This window comes from Aptenodytes patagonicus, chromosome 1, assembly GCF_965638725.1.
Source record: "Aptenodytes patagonicus chromosome 1, bAptPat1.pri.cur, whole genome shotgun sequence".
Classification (NCBI taxonomy): domain Eukaryota; kingdom Metazoa; phylum Chordata; class Aves; order Sphenisciformes; family Spheniscidae; genus Aptenodytes; species Aptenodytes patagonicus.
The window spans coordinates 16351230-16370895 of record NC_134949.1 but is presented as its reverse complement, the minus strand read 5'-3'; the positions used below and the strand labels follow the sequence as shown (position 1 = coordinate 16370895).

Here is a 19666-nt window from a genome sequence, read left to right as displayed (position 1 = left end):
AATTGGGCCTTGGTGTAACTTAGCTGGCTCTAGAAGCCAGTGTAGCACTTCTGAATTGCAAGAAGGCATACGTTAGAGAAGTTGATCAGCTTAAACCTCCCAGCATCAGCCTCCCTTTGCCAAACACAAGGCTGAGCTGTATGTGAAGCAGCTTCTGAATCACCACATTCCCAGACCAGTTAATACCATCCATCTTAATAAAATAAGCTGTCTCCACTTTGGAGCCAGCGTCCTCAATCACGGCCATGTCCCTGGAATGGCTACGGACAGTCTCCACAATGTCCTGAGCTGTGCCCAGCCTCTGGTACAGCCCAGGCCTCAAAAATCCTCCTAGTCTCTAAACAAAGTCAGCTCAAAGAACAGTTTTACAGCTCTCTAAAAGATACCAGGCCATTCAGGCTAGGATAGCAAAGACAATCTAAGACACATCTATTTGACCATCTCTTTTGCTGCTCTTGTTCTAAGGATTTCTTGCGAAGGACAAATATCCATCCTGTCCCACAGACACTGCTGATAGCTCTTGGAAGCTGGAAACACCCCGGGAATGATCTGTGAGATTCTGAGTTTGGAAGGGAAGGCCAGAGCTGAAGAACAGTCAGGCTCCAGACTCTGTCCTGCTTTCTGTGCCAAGAGTTACACTAACTCCCTCTGGGTTAATCTGCCAAAACAATGCTAATCTTATTAAAGCTGTGGTGCCAGGGGATGATGACAGAGAGGAGCAGTTAAAATCAGGCCAGCAACAAGGAGGCTTCCAGGCAGCTTGCTCTTGCCACTGAGAACTGCTTCCAACAACTTCACAGCGCATTGATGAGGGGTCAGTTTTCTTCCCTGAAGAGCTCTGGACCTGCGAGGTGGAAAGGTCTCAGCCACGCAGAGGCTTTCCCTGACAGAGATGTGTAATACCTTAGCTTATTTCTTCCCTTCCCTTGGAGGTGTCCCTGCAGAAGGGGTGGATCTACCCATTGTTATTCTGAGAGTCCCTAAAATACACCACAGAGTAATTTGAAGGAATTAATAATGCAACAGATGTAGAATTACAGAACTAAAGCTGCAACATGAACTGAAAGTCATATTCAAGCTGGCATCAGCTGCATTGGTTTTAGCACTGCAGACATCCATGGTGAACTGTCTGTACCCACCCATAGTTAAACTACTTTCACCACCAGCTGGATGAGGGTGGGAAGGGCAGGGGATCTGAACTGCTCACAAATATTTGGTCATCTCCCTGCTGTGGGCAGGCACCCACATGAAGCAAAACCAGAACCGCAAGTCAAATACAAGCATTGCTGCTCCTCTTTGCTTATTGTTCTGCTTTGTGCTTATTGTGGGAAGAGTGCTGCTCTGGGTTGCTGCATGAACACTAGCATCAAGTGCAGTAAACCATTTACATTAATGGGGATATTGCAAAATCTCAACTCTAAAAATTATGTAACTTCATGAAGTAATGATATATTACATTTCCATAGTTCTCTCCATCTAAAATCCCAAAGGGCTTTGCTCCTTGCATATATACTTCTTGCATACTTCTTTACGAACCTGATCTCTTTCTATGACCAGGTGACCCTGTGGGAAAGGCTGTGGATGTGGCCTACCTGGACTTCAGTAAGGCCTTTGACACTGTCTCCCACAGCATTCTCCTAGAGAAGCTGGCGGCTCACGGCTTAGACAGGTGGACTCTGCGCTGGGTCAAAAACTGGCTGGACGGCCGGGCCCAGAGAGTTGTGGTGAATGGAGTTACATCCAGCTGGCGGCCGGTCACGAGCGGTGTTCCCCAGGGCTCAGTACTGGGGCCGGTCTTGTTCAATATCTTTACCAATGATCTGGATGAGGGGATCGAGTGCACCCTCGGTAAGTTTGCAGACGACACCAAGTTGGGCGGGAGTGTTGATCTGCTCGAGGGTAGGAAGGCTCTGCAGAGGGACCTGGACAGGCTGGATCGATGGGCTGAGGCCAATTGTATGAGGTTCAACAAGGCCAAGTGCCGGGTCCTGCACTTCGGCCACAACAACCCCATGCAGCGCTACAGGCTTGGGGAAGAGTGGCTGGAAAGCTGCCTGTCGGAAAAGGACCTGGGGGTGCTGGTCGACAGCCGGCTGAACATGAGCCGGCAGTGTGCCCAGGCGGCCAAGAAGGCCAATGGCATCCTGGCCTGTATCAGAAATAGTGTGGCCAGTAGGAGTAGGGAAGTGATCGTGCCCCTGTACTCGGCACTGGGGAGGCCACACCTCGAATACTGTGTTCAGTTTTGGGCCCCTCACTACAAGAAGGACGTCGAGGTGTTAGAGCGTGTCCAGAGAAGGGCAACGAGGCTGGTGAGGGGTCTGGAGAGCAAGTCTGATGAGGAGCGGCTGAGGGAACTGGGGTTGTTTAGCCTGGAGAAAAGGAGGCCGAGGGGAGACCTTACTGCTCTCTACAACTACCTGGAAGGAGGTTGTAGCGAGGTGGGTGTCGGTCTCTTCTTCCAAGTAACAAGCGATAGGACGAGAGGAAATGGCCTCAAGTTGCGCCAGGGGAGGTTTAGATTGGACATGAGGAAAAATTTCTTTACTGAAAGAGTGGTTAAACATTGGCACAGGCTGCCCAGGGAAGCGGTTGAGTCCCCATCCCTGGAGGTATTTAAAAGACGAGTAGATGAGGCACTTAGGGACATGGTTTAGTGGGCATGGTGGTGTTGGGTTGACAGTTGGACTCGATGATCTTAGAGGTCTTTTCCAACCTTAATGATTCTATGATTCTATGTAGAAATCACTTCACTTGCTCCAGACTGCTGTCATCTCTGGGACAGAAGAAAGCAACTCCACCTGGGCTCAGAAAAGTTGAGATCAGGTTGCGCATAACACTGTATAATTTAGGTGAAGCTGCAGGTAAGGGCAAGGAGGACAAGAGTTACCTATCATATAATTTGTCTGGGGTTTAATACCTTACTCTTGTGAATTATGATCCTGTAATGACTAGCAGCTCTGAGGTTTAACCTACAGCACAACCTGGAAGGCAATCCTCAAAAGCACCGTGCCAGGACCCTTGTTGCCATGCTGTTCATTGAGTCACCAGCACCGCTTCCTGGTACAACTGGATTTTCCTTGTGGTTTCCCATCTAAACACACCAGTACTACCAAGCACGCCTCTCCCCACCTAGTTTGTAAAAATTAAAGAAAAGCCCAGCCTTCAGTGGAATAGCAAACTCCATCAATTACTGACTAACTAGCAGAGAGGAAGAATGGCTTATGGTTACGGGTCTGTCCCGGGAGGTGGGAGAGCATGTTCTGCTTCCCCCATCCTATAGGGAGCCACTCATGTCCCCGAGGGGACACTTCATCTTGCTTGGCATGAGATATCTCGTTTGGGGCTCCAACTCTTGACAACAAAGAGAGGCACCTCTGTGGTTGGTTTATCCCATTTATTCTAGGGTGGGGATGGATTGCCTCCTGGGGGTGTCTTGTCCCTCAATGGGGGACAGAGCCCAGACAACTATCTTAGATAACTAACTGCTAAAGTGCTAAAGTTAGATGACATCTCATCTAACTCATACTCTCATAATCTCATACTAAACCAGATTTTTCTATCCGTATCTTGAAGACAATAACCTCCTTACCTACCATGGATGCCACAAAGTTAAACACACTAAAACCTGTTAAACATCAGATGTTATTGTAATTGAGGTTACATGTGTGTGATAGCTAGACATTAAGTAGTCAGAAGTATGGGTAACTGGATACAGCAACAGTGAAATTTTGGCTTTGCAGTAAGCTCCTTGTTAAAATACTGTTTTCATTAAATTTTTAGCAGTTCAAACAACAAAAGCAGTCTTTTTGTCCTGAAGTAATACTCGCGTTTAACTGGACTTAATTGATTTCTGATGGAGTTTTTCCTTTCAGCCAGAGTGTCTGGATTCCAGTCTCAAATAAAGCACTCTCACCGACTCCAAAAGCAGCTCCTCTGTTGTGCAGAGGTCATGTCTTTGATGGTAATAGCTCTGCAATTGTTTTCTTTCTCTGCTCTCTGGAAAAAGATTCCTACACTGTTTTTGAGAGACAGGATTTAAGATCAGTAATCCTTTTTTAAAGCTTTGGTATCAAACCTCCAGAGAGCTAAGAAGACTTACTGATTCTTGTCTGGTTTTCTGGAATTTCAAGGCACTTCTTGGAAGAGGCACTTTCAGTTCTCATAAACTGATCTTTTTTCAGTCAGTTTGATGGTTTTATTGCATCACCAATTTCTGTTTGGTGCACTTAGCGCTTCACTTTGCAGAGTGGTAACTTCATTCTGCTAGTAACAAGCCATCGTCCCTAAGGCTTACGGCTTCCCACTTGCAGTGCAGGCTTTAAAGAACAATGATATCAAGACGTGCTGCAGTCTGAAGCCTGTGGTATGGACAATTCCCCAGTGCCCTATTGACACATGACATTGTGTACAATGTTGGCAAAATATTAGAGAAATCATATGGGGAGGAAGGGCAAGTGTTGCCGATGATATGATCGGCAGGGGCCGATCATAGGGGCAGGGAGAAGGGGGCAGGTGCTACAAAACATATTGGAGTGCATACCGGTCACTTGTCTTTCCAAACAGAGGACTCACACAGCTGGAGCTGTTAGGCATAAAGAGAGAGGTATAATGCCAATTCAAAGGGATTGTAGATTAACACTGCACACTGTAACCAGGCAGTGCTAACATCTAGTAATTCTCTGATGTCTTGAAGAGCAGAGGGCTTCACTCTTTTGGGTAGCAAGTTAAGGAAGATGACGTGCTTAGATGTCAAGAAATCTCTGTTCCAAAATCAGAACAAGCCATATCCACTTGAAATGTGTACAAATACTTCCTGAATGTGTTCAAAGGTGTTTTCATCTTCCATGCAAAATAAACTGTGCTGACAGAATTGATAACCTGTTCTGACATCCATAATATTATTTTAAAGAATTATAGCAACTAATCAATACGCACTTTGAGAGTCTATAAAGCAATCTGAATGGTCAGAGTCTTAATTTTAAGCACCTTGGAATAAGAAAGGGATGAAAAATATATCTTAATTAAGTGGCTGGCATCAGAAGTTAAGGGATATTAGTCCAATGTATGTGCCCAAGGAACTGCTTCCAGGTACAGTTGGAAGCTCACGTCGCCTTCCTTGGCACAGGCTGTGAATAACACTTCCTCTGTGGAAGGTAAAGTCTAAAAACATGTGGCTTGTGATTCTGGAAACCATCTGTGTGTCACTGACTGAGCAATCAGGACCTGACTTGCCATTTGCTGTCCAAGTGTGTTTGCAGTTATTATTGCACTATTATTCTCACAGATATGCAAAGTTACGTGGGAAAATTATGTGTAATGCAACCATAAACTCTTGACTGACCCATCTTTTAAGTTTCTGTCTCTGGCTGACAAGATGCCTCTCTAATATATCCAAGTAGGAGAGAGAAAGGGGAACACTACGTGGGATTCTCCTTTTCAGATAAATTGCACCTTGAATTTTCAAAGGAGATTGGGATGGCTTCAGAGTGCAATTCAGAGTGCTTGCTTTGACATCTAAAATAAAATGTATTCCAAATTTAGGCACCTCTATTCAAGAAGATGATACTGGAGCCCAAGCTCCAGCCATGGAGGTATCTTCCTAGGAAACTTGGAAGATCTTAAGGAGTCAGTGCTTGCGCTGAAGAATCTCCAGTCCAGAAAGCCAAGGGCACAGTTCACACAGCTGTGCTCAAATGCTGTCTAATTCCCCAGAAGGTGCAGTACAGCATGGAATATGAAAGCAACAGTTTTAAGTCCAGCACAAAACACTGCAGCTACTAGAGATTCAAGATGAGGGGCTGTATGACAAGCTACTGTTTAGCAAATCTCTTCCAAGAACTGGGTTCAGGCTAAGTTCTTCTCAGCTTGCAGGGCATCAGATTCCCATTTTTCTAGGCTAGCATCCAGGCTAAAGAGGATTCAAAGGGAGGGCACCTTCTAATCTTCCCACTGAAGCAAGGAAACTGCTGCTAAGAGGCAGGAATCATGTGTCTGAAGAGACAGTTACTGGAAAGAGACTAATTACATACTATACCAGTAAGAGTCCTCAACTGGAAGGAAGGAGCCTTTAGTATCAATCCTTGTGCCATATATTATTTATGTTATTCCTTTTTTTCCCAATGTTCTTTAAGATAAAATGCAGTAACTATCCTAATCCTTCAGTAGCATTGTAAAAACATATTAAAGGGGGTTCTAATCTTATTTAGGTGCCTGCTCTCAGGAGCGGGCTTGTTATAGATAAAATGGTTTAACGTTTAGCTCTCAGTTTGACACCTAAACTTCAGTAAGAGGCAGGAGTTCAGATATACATTTATATTTAGAGATTCCTATGGATTAACTCTAGGTGGCTCCCTTTACCTACCACACAAGTTTTTTGGATAATTTTCAAAAAGCCCTAAATCCCTGCCTGACTATCTACGGAATCCACCTATATTTAGAACTTTCCATCACCTTGCTGGTGCCAATATCCTAATTTTTAGGTGCTGTTATACCTCGGCTGGAACCACCTCAGCAGAACTCCAGCTCTTGCCACGCTCCTGATTTAGGTCAATAGTAAAAACTCCACGGTTTTCAACAGCAGCAAAGCTTGATCAACAGTGATGCTCAAGAAATGCCAACCTCCACTAAGTAAAGTGATCTGGATTCCTAATCGTTCTTTGATGACATTAATAAAATAAACAGCAAAAAACTAATGATGGCACCACCACTACAACTTTGAGAAAATAAAGTGTCTTGAATGAATGTGAATTAAGTTCTTTTTAAGTAGTGTTGCATCCACTACTCTCACACAGAAGGTGGTATCACCAAAGAGTTAAAAAATAATAAATAATATAATATTTAGCAAAATGTTAAAAAAAGCAACAGCCTCAGTTTATTGCATTGTATCTAGTTCAAGGGATTTTAGGGCCAGCTAAAGTTTCAGCAACCCTTCTAAAGATATAAATAATTGATCTCTCTTTAAAATAACCTACACTGAACTCTCCTCTCCACTAATACAGAACTAGCCATGAACATCCTCTAAATATTTCAGATAGATCAGTTACCAGAGTGGAATGTAATCAGCTTATAGCCATTAACATAGTTAACAGGAAATAAAATGTACAGTATGAAAGACCAAATTTTCAAAGCATGTAATTAGAATCTGATATCAAAGGCTGAAAAAATCACACTAATCACTGTGGCTTTCTTTGCAAAGAAGCTATGCACATCTCTGCAAGAAAATAATCTGGCAGGAAATAATAAGCAGAAAGGTAAAAGAAGCCTTTAATTTAAAGCGCTATTCATGCTCAGGTATCATCTCATCTCATGATTTACTTATTCACCATTACCAAGGTCACTTACAATATAACTAGAACTGGTCAGATGGCATAAAAGTTTAAGGTGAACAATTCACAAAATTATCCAGTTCGGTCTATTTGTATCTTGTGATAGGCAGAGACAACAGAAAGAACACAAGAACACAGGTATAATTAAAAACAAAACCCAGACAATTTCTACAAAATACGAGCAGCTAATGCAATCTGAAATAATTATACCTCCTGCAATGAATCAAATCAACCGGCCAGACAAATGAAGGAAAAATACGCTCCTTTTCTTAAACATCCAATTTTTGTAGGCCTGGTCTTTTCATACCTCTGGCAGTCCTGATGATAAAAGGACTATTTGGATGGATGATCATGAAGATCAATGGATTGAAGAAAGAACAATGAGCTGTTCTGGACAAGAGTCTAGCCTGCCAGTCCCACCAGGCATACCCCAGCCTAAGAGGTGTTTCTGATTTTCATCACAGCAATGTAACACAATGAGCAAGGCAGTTTCCCTCTTTTAGAAAGATCCCAAATTATTCATGGTTTTGCAGATGAGAAGTGACACCTTACTTCACAGAGAAGAGGAAGTGTGGACAGTGAAGCCTCTAGAGCAGAGGCTGTTCTGGGTTTCTACAATGCTTAGTTGTCCATGGCAACATTTTTTGCATGCACTGGGATATGAATATGCAAGTAATACCAAAGCAATAGCGTGTCACCAGTGAGACACCCTGCCAACAAGTGGGAATTCACACACTGCACTGACTTCCCTCTCTAATACTCTGTGAAACACTTCGCGTTACACAGGACAGAACATGACAGCGCAGAATACAGAGATGCACCATGTATATGGATACATGGAACATTATTATAGCCATTTTATAAGCATTATAGGTACCTGAAGTGGCCACAAGGGAGCTGGAGTAATCTCTAGCAGAAACTAAAATTGATAGGGTATAATTAATGCAAAATGCTAGGCAGATAAACAAGTCTGGAAAAGCCTTTCCTCTTGGGAAAGACATGCTCCCATCTAAGCTAGGCTAGTGCACACATGCTGAACTGCAGAAAGAAACCCACCTGCTACATGCTCCCATGAGACCATGACATAATTAATGTCTCAAAAACAAAGAAGTGAAAATCCGGTGTTCTGGGGACTACTCAGCATTATTTGCAGAAGAGACTTATTTCACCTAAAAGTTACTCATCCAAGTCTGAGTTAGTCACCCCAGGCTCTCTTTGTAGTCAGTGGAGTCCTCTAGTGAACTGGTACCTCCAGTAGGTCTCATGTGTCTTAGATGTTTGTTCTAGGACACAAGATAAACAGCTGCAGTGGTCTGAACTGGAAGACTATTGTGCATTGAGGAGATAGCGATCCACATAACAGTTGACCTGAGTGCACACAGGCCTGTGCTATACTTTGTTGCACCGTGTTGGGCTGTGCTGCACGTACAAATTGGCCTTCAGGCCTGTGCTGTGCTGCACTTATCACTTGGCTGCAGGATAAACTTTGCTGGCTAATCATAACGGAGGAGCCTGCAGGCAGCTCCCACTTGGCATCAGCAATTACACCACCTGTGTGTCCTTGTCTTTATCTTGAAGTGAAGCAGCATAGTCTCATGCTAACATCCTTTTGCTTGACAGTAGAAATGATAAATGGAATTGTTTACTTCTAAGAAAATCCTATCAGAGCACTAAAGACCATAATGCCAACAAACCTTAGCATGGATGGGATCAAGTGCAGCATGCCATGCTGTGACTACAGGTTCATCTGATGCTGCGCAACGCTGGGTTCCTAGCAGCTGATGGGATGTAAGCGCCACAAAGATGATGAAGGGACTGGAGCATCTCTCCTATGAGGGAAGGCTGAGGGAGCTGGGACTGTTCAGCCTGGAGAAGAGAAGGCTCAGGGGCATCTCATCAATGTACATAAATACCTGAAGGGAGGGTGCAAAGAAGGTGGAGCCAGGCTTTTCTCAGTGGTGCCCAGTGACCAGAGGCAATGGGCACAAACTGAAACACAGGAGGTTCCCTCTGAACATCAGAAAACACTTTTTCACTGTGAGGGTGATCAAGCACTGGAACAAGTTGCCCAGAGAGGTTGTGGAGTCTCAATCCTTGGAGATACTCAAAAGCTGTCTGGACATGGTCCTGGGCAAACAGCTCTAGGTGGCCCTGCTTGAGCACAGGGGTTGGACCAGATGACCTCCAAAGGTCCCTTCCAACCTCAACCGTTCTGTGATTTTGTGATTACGCTATCAACTTATTCCTCATCTCTAATAAAAGGAATTTTAATTAATGCATTACAGAGTTCAAATACCTTTCTTACTGGGATTGACAATGAACACTTTCATTGGTGCATGGCAACAATGAATCACCCTCTGGAGGTAGACAGTTCACTCATTATAAAGCTCACACAAGGATGTCTAACTTTTAGCTACCTAAATGAACATAGACAAATTCTACCTTTGGTGCATGTGTTGACAGTTTATTGTCTTAACTTGTTGGGGGTGGGGGTTGAACACTTGCATACAAAAATAGTTAATAGTCTTCTCTCTGGAAGGTGGGTAGTTACTAGTAAATACTGCATTGCCTCCAAGAAACGCAGGACAGAATCACCATGCAGAATAAAACATTTACCTTGGAAACCAGAGTGAGTTGGAGGAGGGACAGAAGGTGAGATCCTCAGCCTGCAGGCAGGCAAACACGGGACTAGACCATAAGAAATGTGTCTGAGTGAGCAGACCATGGAGAGGCTGGGAGAGGGCTGAAGGTTCAGTTCATCTTCGAGCTGGGACACAGTTTTGGAGCCCAGGACACAGGGGCAGGCAAAAGGCAGAGCCTATAGTGCATGGGAAGGACTACCACCTTCTCCTCAAGAGGGAGGTGTTGGCTATGTCTACTATGTGGATATTTAAAAGCATAGGGCACTGTAATGAGAGTTTCTGATTGAAAACTGTAGTAAGAAGGAGGAGAAAGGACTTCTTCCCAGGGAAGATGATACAGTTGTTATTAGAGCTTTCAGTTGTCCTCCCTGCACAAAAGCCAGCACCCTTTCAGTCTTTTCATATTGCTGTGGTTTAACCCTCAGCTTTTTATGTCAGCCAGATTTTGTAGTTTATTTTTCCCAGCGTTATGTAGCCAAGTTGCTTCTCATAATTTGATATGCATAAGGCATTTGAAGCATGTTTTTTGACATTCCTAGGTAAAATATTATTGAAATAGTAAACATTTGCCATTCTGTTCATCTGTCAGATATCCTTTGTTGCACAGCTGCAATGTAGAGCTATAAGCTGGAGGTAACTGCTCAAGCTGGACACAGTAATGGCACTTCTCTGCAGAAACTAGGTCATGTAAATGCAACCACCAGATTACTCCCTAACATGCAAGTTTGTCCATACTACTGCTAAGTTACACAGCGATCTCAGTTAACCTGTAGGTGAATTTGTTCCCACTGCTATCAGAACTAAATTTTAAAGGCAAGTGAGCTGTTTGTCTGAGCAAAATGAACCTAGCACAGATTAAATAGATTGTCAGTTGTTTTGCTGGATGGATCCTACAAATACCAGCCACGTACTCAGTTCTTATAATCTCTTTAGTGACTTCATATTTATAAAATGTTTGTCAAGCTTAACCTGACAATGTACTTAAAAAAAATTTCAAAGCCTAGTTTTCCCAGCTTTTAAATGAAATTCCATGAACAGTCTGGCACATACATAGATGCCTGGAAAGGTGGTACAGGCAACACGTAATTATTGGTGCTGAATGAGGACTTTTGATATTCAAAATCCCATCAAAAGAAGCAAGTGGAGGGTGGAAGCATTGCAGACTCATCATGCTGGCAAGAACATGGTATCCAAAATACATTACAAAACACAGAGCAGCTGATTGCCAGAGATCCAAGTAGAAAAATCCTGTAACTGGGCGTCCTTGCAAACAAAAACTTAGCTCTTCTGTAACGTTGAGAAAAACATCTCAAAAGAATGTAAATGGAGGAAGTTCTGCATATTAGTGACACCTACTTTTGTGCAGGAGCCAAAACAAGATTTATGTGCCTAGTATTGAAGCAATATTCAAAATAGGAGGGATGCTGCTTTGATTACAAGAATGGATTTCACGTTTTAGTTGCATACGTATCATGGTATTTAATCAGCCATGCAGCTGACAGCACTTCAACATTATAACTCTGTGTATCTGTGACTTGGTGGGAATGCAGTGAGTTACTGAATGGATCCTAATCCTCTGAATGTTCGAGTTCTTTTATGCATCACAAATAAAAGGGACTTGGCTTGCACCAAGTGACCACATTGTGCTTTAAGTGAGCCATCTCCATGAGGCTGGAGAATGAAGTCTCTCCATCCATCTATACAGAAGGCGGTAATAATAGAACCTGTTTCAACTGAAACTGTTATCAACTATCACCAGTAGATAAGAGATGATACTGAAACCTCTGTATCAAATCAAGCCTGGACTTCCCTGGAGATTCAAACTTGTCAACAAGGGTCTTAATTTTTATCAAGTGTGGTACTGGCTTCTGTGCTTCAGACAACTGCCCACTAGGAAAGGCACTAGTCTCCATATGGAGTACAAGTTGAGTATGCATCAACACAACTCAATTCCTCACCCACATTTAGTCCTCTTGGTATCTCCCATAGCCACAGCTTGCTCCAGACAGGCCCCCATCTGAAGGGATTGAGGGACCAAAACCCTAGAGCATGCTGAAGTCCTTCACAAACATCAGTTCAGCTGCAGCCTTTAAGACCAGTGTTGGATTTATGTAAATACATGTTAAATCTAAACTAAACCCCAATGCAGCAAGCTGACTAAAGCCTTCAGTCTGGGATTTCTGCAACTCTTTGCAGAAAACACTTGTAAGCTGTGCTTTAATTAGCTGACTCTTGTGTCTGGCCAGTAAGGAAGGCACTTTGCATGGCTTGAGAGGGAGTAGCAGCTAATCCATAAAGCCATTTTCCACCTCTGACTATTAGTGTAGGTGAATCTTGTTCACAATGTGCTACCAAGAGGTACTGTCATTACTTGTGATCAGTCAGCGCGTAGACCTAATTAAAAACCTTCAAACTTTACAGCTGTGAGTGAGCCTTCAGTGGAAACGGAGAGGTCTCCCAGTGATCCTGGCAGGCAAAGCTTCAGCTAACCTACAGGGCAGCAAGACAAGAACTTTTCTGTTCTAGATGAGACAAGACAGGACTTCCTTCAGTCAGGAAGGACAAGTGCAAGCATTTCTATATGAGTGCCAGTAAGATGAAGTGGGAAAAGCTGTGTCCTAGCTGAGGGGATAGCCTAACAGCCCTCTCAGATGCAAGGCCACAATTTTTAATGAACAGCAGAATACTGAGTTAACCTGTCTTGAATTGATTCATCTCAAAAAAGAAAAAAGAAGATACAAAGTAGCAGCCAATTTGTTAAAGCAAACCTATATCAAAATAGTATGCATAACTGAAGTATGTTATGTTACGTTTCATGTTAATGCCATCTACCACAGACCTTTTTCTCATCTGTCAGATAAGTGGTGAACTTTGGAAATATACTTAAAAGGAGCACCATGACCTGGATAACAGTAAGTATGACAGATTGATGCAGTGTGCAAGGGAGTAGATACCTATATAGGTATGCATAGGCATATTTGCACAGCACTTCATTTGGGCTACTTCTCTAGCAGACCACATGCTAACGAGAAAGTAGTTGTGCTGGTTTTGGCTGGGATAGAGTTAATTTTCTTCATAGTAGCTAGTATGGGGCTATGTTTTAGATTTGTGCTGAAAACAGCATTGATAACTCAGGGATGTTTTCGTTGTTGCTGAGCAGTGCTTACACAGAGTCAAGGCCTTTTCTGCTTCTCACCCCACCCCACCAGCGAGTAGGCTGGGGGTGCACAAGAAGTTGGGAGGGAACACAGCCGGGACAGCTGACGCCAGCTGACCAAAGGGATATCCCATACCATATGACACCATGCTCAGCATATAAAGCTGGATGAAGAAGAAGAAGGAAGGGAGAGACATTTGCAGTGATGGCGTTTGTCTTCCCAAGTAACCGTTACGCGTGATGGAGCCCTGCTTTCCTGGAGATGGCTGAACACCTGCCTGCCGATGGGAGGGAGTGAATGAATTCTTTGTTTTGCTTTGCTTGCGTGCGTGGCTTTTGCTTTACTTATTAAACTGTCTTTATCTCAACCCACAAGTTTTCTCACTTTTACTCTTCCAATTCTCTCCCTCATCCCACTGTGAGGGGAGTGAGCGAGCGGCTGTGTGGTGCTTAGTTGCTGGCTGGGGTTAAACCACGACAGGTAATCAAGAATTGTCTTAGGACTAACAACCATATTTTAATGACAGTGGCCACTACTAACTACCTCCATGCTTAAGATAATATTTGAATCACGCTATAATCTTCAAATTTTCATGTGCTTATAATGTAAAAATTACTTTTATTTTATCACTTTATTATTTATATTACTTAGAACTGAAATATTCTTGCTTGGTTTCATCCACATGATGAATGTCCTTGGACTACTTCAGGCAAATCACATCAGACATTTGGATTACTCAATAGAGCTAAGAAGAGGAAATGTATCCTTGTAGCTGATGCAATTTTGTTTAGGAGCCAAGAATATTTTTTAAATACAGAAGGAAAAACACCAGACAGGAAAAGACTTGTAAAGGAACCCCAGATAAAATACCAGAAACAGAGTAGACGTATGCAAAAACAAACAGCTTAGGAGGGCCAGATAAACCTTTAAACTGTTATGTTCCATACTGTCTTAGCATTAATAAGAAGACAGCAAGATATAAGTATATAAATCTTAAACGATGAAGAACAAACAACATTTGATACTAGTGCATCTTTGTTTGCCTCCATTTTAGCATCTGACAAGCCTGAGGTTGAAGAAAAGAAATATTAGAGATCTACTTGAATGAGCAATAGAAAGAGAGAGAGAATACAGAATTGGACTGTCACTGTGACCACCAAGAAAGTGGTCAGGGTTGGTCTTCTACTAGAATGACACACAGAATTACAGAGAAACTATGCATACTACCGGAGAAACATGCCTCTCTCACAAAAATACCCAAATTACAGTAGAAGCAAGCTGGAGAGAAAAAACAGTAACAATGGACCAGAAGAAAGAAGTACAGTGGATTAAGAATTACTCCGAGCTCTACGAATGTGAATCAGTGAATTCAATGCTATGCTATGAATAATATGAGACATTCCTCCATGCAAATAAGACAATAAGACACAGCTGGCAGAAAATGATTAATAATTTGTATCAATAACCCAGTGGTGATTACAGCTTTACTGCAGCTTTATGGTGCAGAGACATTGAGGAATATTCCTGTGGTGTTGTCAAGGTAACCTGCAAGCATGTAGGTGTGCAATTCTGCTGGCATTTATATCAAACGAGGGAGAATTAATGAAATGAGAGACAACATGTGCAGAATCTGTGTTTCCTTACAACTGAAAAAGCTGAGAGCAAGAAGAGCTGGAGTAAATGTTAGGAGGAATTGTATGCTAGAGCTCTCTAATTGTGCAGAGATGGAGTCTCCTCCCATGTTTAAGACCAACAGAGTGGGAACAGGGCACAGTCTTGAGAAATCAGGCTTCATATACACTGCTGATATACTCTGAAAGGACTGACTGCTTCTTTAATTCCCTAAGTGCTACATATACATCTTGTGGTCATATCTTTAGCACCAGTACTCATGCTACCCACTACATATTTCTATTAATTATTATTTAAAATTATATTTCTAAATTCTGATTTGAATCATGATTCCTTACCAACTAAAGCACCCACAAGCATTTATTTTTTCATTCATGCTACTTTCTTGACCAGTTAATTAAAAGAGGAATGCAAAGAGGTCATTAACACAAATGAATTTTACTTCGCAAATGAGGGACAGAGAAGTAGAAGAAGGGGTAAGAGCACACACTCTGCCAGTTACTGAGGCTCCAATGAGATGTGACAACTTGTTGAGCTGTGACCAGTTCCTATCACTGATCCATCCATGAAAACAAGCTGCTTTTGGCACCAATATGATGCCGGACTGCTTAAAGCCTCTTAAAGCCTCCCTCTCTTCTGCCCACCCTCCTCTTTTACAGGCCTGTCATGGACAGCGGCAGAGCCACACTCACAGAAATCCCTGGGCTTCTCTCTCCCTGTCCCCCAAAAGGGCAGTTTGTCCCATCAGCATCCACCAGAACTGTGACTGATTAAGGACAAATTCTGCATGGCCTGGCCCTATATAAAAAAATCTCGCAATGATTCACAGAGGTAAAATCTAAAAAAAGCAGTATAATGATGCTCAGCATTCTAAAAAGATAAAAAGATAGGGACTCTTAAGGCTCTGTTTTAAAGCCTACATACTTCTAAGTAAAGCTAACTACAAAGTGTTTGCAGTGCTGATGAAATTTGGAATATACAATGAGATAATTCTCTTTTTAATAAATCATACTTTTGTGTGTAGCTTTTGAACTCGGCAAAGACACATGATTTCCCACGCATTTCTGGAATACTACGCTGGAACATTACAAACAGAGATGAAAAAATAATATTTTCAGTGAGCTTCTATTTACTGTGGAGTATTTTGTTACTTAGTAGTCACTGTATTCTCCACCATTCACCACGTGCAGATGAGGTTCCTACATTTGACTCAAAGATGCAAAGAGAGCTGATGCAGAATTAAATTCAGCCACAGGCACGCAGGAGTAAGCTCTTACCATATAACTGTGTCCACTCATGGAGAGCCGTCTCCCATGTTCTTAGACCAGAGACATAATGTATACACTTAAACACAGTGATGTCACTCTCATTCACTGCTCTGACAGACATCCACCAATTCAAGAGCCTTCTGCTATACCACAGTTTTCACCAACCCACCAAACGAAAGAGTGAGGTAGGTTGAATCCAGGTGATACCATCTTACCACCTCCCAGATCCTCTCAGTCCGGAACATAAATTTTCCCTGAAGTTATGCTGAAATATATACATGATGAAATGTAGGCAGGGCATTATCTTTTCCAGTCTGAACTTTTAGAATTATGTCTAAAAAAATAAACAAACAGAAGGTAATCCTGACCAAGCAGCAATGTGCACAGGGTTCATAAGCAAAATGGTTGCACCAGCAGGACTTTCCAAAACAAGCTGCTTTAATTTTGGGACTTCAGAACAATTTACAAATCACTACAGAAATTCTAAATGTATTCTAGAGCCAGGGGACAGACAAAAAACCCAACTGAATGTGTAATTTATTTAGGCCATAAAGAAATGAACTGTTAAAACACTCAAAAGTGGAATACAGGCAGAAAAAAAATGCCTGGACCACATAAGGCAATCCACACAAAAGCCCTAAAAATCCAGCAGATCTGTTGCAAATCTGGTCCAGAAATGTATAAACTTCAATTTAAAACTGAATCTCCTTCAAGTCATTCTTAGTGTCTCTGGTATTCATCTAAGACTCTGTAAGCCCAAAGAACAAATACATTGGGCAAAAAAGCAACTCAAAATCCTCAAGGACATCCTAACAAACAAATCTGATTGATTTCTGCCCTCTATCAACCCCTTCAGCCACATTCACCCACAAATCCCTACAAGACTCAGTCTCACAGTCTCTTTCCAAATACAAGACACTTATGAGTGTCAGGCCACGCTTCCGAGCCTACAGAATCCATACTGACACAGCTGAACTGTCTGCCAAAGTAGACTTCAAAATCTTCAGCCACAGTCAAGGTGTAGCACTTTTGCAGAAGATCCCTCCCTGTCACTCACTGTTGCCCCATTTACCCAGACACTGCTCTGTCCCTTGGGAAGGAAATACCTCTGTACTGCCTAAAAAAACCTCCAGGAGTGCAGAGCTCACACAGAGCCACAGAGCCGAGCCATGGCAACGTCACTTAGATGTCCCAAAGACATCACAGCAGCACCCTTTCTCCTGGCGGATGCTATTAGGATGGACTGCATATGATTGATACCTCCAGGGTACACTGCAAAGATGATATGCCAATCCCTACACGGCTTCGGTCACAGAGGGCTGCAAAAACGCTGGTTGAATCTCTGTTTCTGACCAAAAGTTTTGAAATGTTCTGAAGAAGAGGTCTGCTGGACAAACTCACCCAGCACTGCAAAGTTAGGGGAAACAGCTAACAAAGAACCGTGTTTATTGAAATGAAACCCCAGCAGATGTTATTCAATCCCCTCAACCAGCACCTCGGCGAATCTGCCTGAACGCAATGTGAGTCTGTTTGCTTTCACAGAATAAAGGGGACATAAGTAAAGCGGAAGGGCTGTAGGCAAGCTAGCCTCAGATGTTGATCTGAGAATGGGCTGGGATCACACAGAGGACAGAAGTGGCTGAAACTCAAGATTCTCTGCAAGAAAAAAAATTCAGAATAGCTTTTGTTCTGCCTAAGAATAAAACTGATTTTAAGAACATCCCGCACAATGGGAATTCTGAAATATTGTTTTGAAAAACATTTAATAAAGCATTTTGCTCCAAATTCCTGAATGAAACCCTCAAGTGGCTCAGAAAAATGACAATGGCTAGCAATAAATTATACATATATTTGAAAAAATTATAGATAAATGTTCTTTGTTACCTGCTGCAAGGAAAATCTACTCATCAGTTAATATTTTCCATTCAGCTTAATAGCTTGTACTTTTTAAACAAGACTACAAACTGTACCATGAATACTTCTTTTGCCCGTGGGAAGAAATGAACTACAGAAAGCAATCAAACATTCTCAGTGTTTGATTTTGCTTTTGCAAAACAACCTAGTTAGAAGTCTCTAAGGAGATATTCTAGAATCAATTGCATTAAATTATGTTCTGAGAGTCCAACAGCAAGTCAGAATACAAACGAAGCACAAAAAAAGCCATGTTTCCCTTAGTGAAATGAGAACATATCATAAAAAAGGCAATTTGCAGTTAATATTGGATTGGATTCTGGTTTTGTAGTGTAAAATTTGAAGTTTTGAAAATTATTTTGAACAAGTCAACATTTAGGAACCAAAACACTCTCACTTGTTTTGATCTTTGGTTTTAAAGTGAAATCAGAATTAAGATCTATCAGGTCTATTTCAAATTCCTTTCAGATTCTAGTCTGTTCCCGTGATCCCAATCATTCAGGACTTTAGCCATCAAGGGAGCATAGGCTCCATCACGAGGGTATGTGAGCCCTTTCCAGTGGCTGAAGATTTGCATCACCAACGAGAAGGGATCTTTTTTTTTAGCACTCTCCACACAGCTGAGGTTGTGCTTTCCACCTTTTACCTTGGCTGGACATACCACAGATTGAAAATGAGAGAGGCAGGGTCAAAATACATGTAACCAGATAAAAGGTATCACCTTTAGCAAAACACATACCTTTGTGGTATATAAAACATGTGCTGTGGAGGAGGTTTGTAAAGAACTCCTTCATACACAGGCCACAAACCACTTAAAATTCTGAAAAGCGAACTCTTTCCGCAGCCATTGGGTCCAGTGATCAAAAGATTCATCCCCTCCTGGACCTACAATAGCAATGAAAATGCAAAGATGTTACTATGCAGTATATATGGCACAAGACAGTGTAAGACCCCTAGAGGGAGTTACATGAGCATTTATATCAAATTATCAACCCATTTCATTAATTACCTGCACATACTTATGCAACTATTCTGGAAACAGTGGCATTAGATAAAATATGTGGGCTGAAATAATGAAAATAATTTCTATAATGTCTGAGTATTTCTATAAACTACACTGACTATATCACAATGTCAATACACCACAGTCAGAATCAACTATTCTAATGCAGATTAGATCCAAAGGTGTTAACGGCATACAGAGCAGTGCTATGCCCATCAGTGATACTAATTTAAGCTATGGGAGCCCGATCAAATGATTTGGAAAATTTAATTCACATTGCCCTTTCCTGCTTAATTACCAGTGTTATTTTGGGTGTGATGCACTTGGTTTTCTTCACTTGAATATTACCCTGTGTATATATGAGTGTATAATTATGCATAATCACAATGTCATTGTCTATGCTTTACATAAATATATTGACTACATTATATTTTCTGTTGGTTTTGTCTCTTGAGTCAAATGAATAAATATAACTGTCTCCTTGACCATAAAGTTGTAATTTTACAAATCTGAAATCCCTATACTGAAGCCATTGCAAGTTTTGCCATAGCTAGGACCCTGTCCTCCTAGTTGCTAATTCCTATACCAACAGAGGTGGCAAGAGGAACACTCTAGCTAAATTAAAGAACCCACTGGAATTTTTCACGTTAGTGTTCTGATAACTTCAACTATTTTTTAAAATAGCAACACCTGCACTGGAACTTAAGATCAGGATATATATGGG

General features: G+C 42.0%; 1 protein-coding gene across 2 annotated transcripts in view; it reads right to left on the bottom strand.

Annotated features, from left to right (window-relative positions):
- ABCD2 (ATP binding cassette subfamily D member 2) overlaps positions 1-19666 on the bottom strand; it is a 50944-nt gene that overhangs the window by 15877 nt on the left and 15401 nt on the right. For both annotated transcript variants that reach the window (XM_076328884.1, XM_076328890.1), the window contains exon 6: positions 18679-18824. In XM_076328884.1, coding sequence (XP_076184999.1) covers positions 18679-18824 — 146 coding nt within the window. The remainder of the gene's footprint in view (positions 1-18678; positions 18825-19666) is intronic.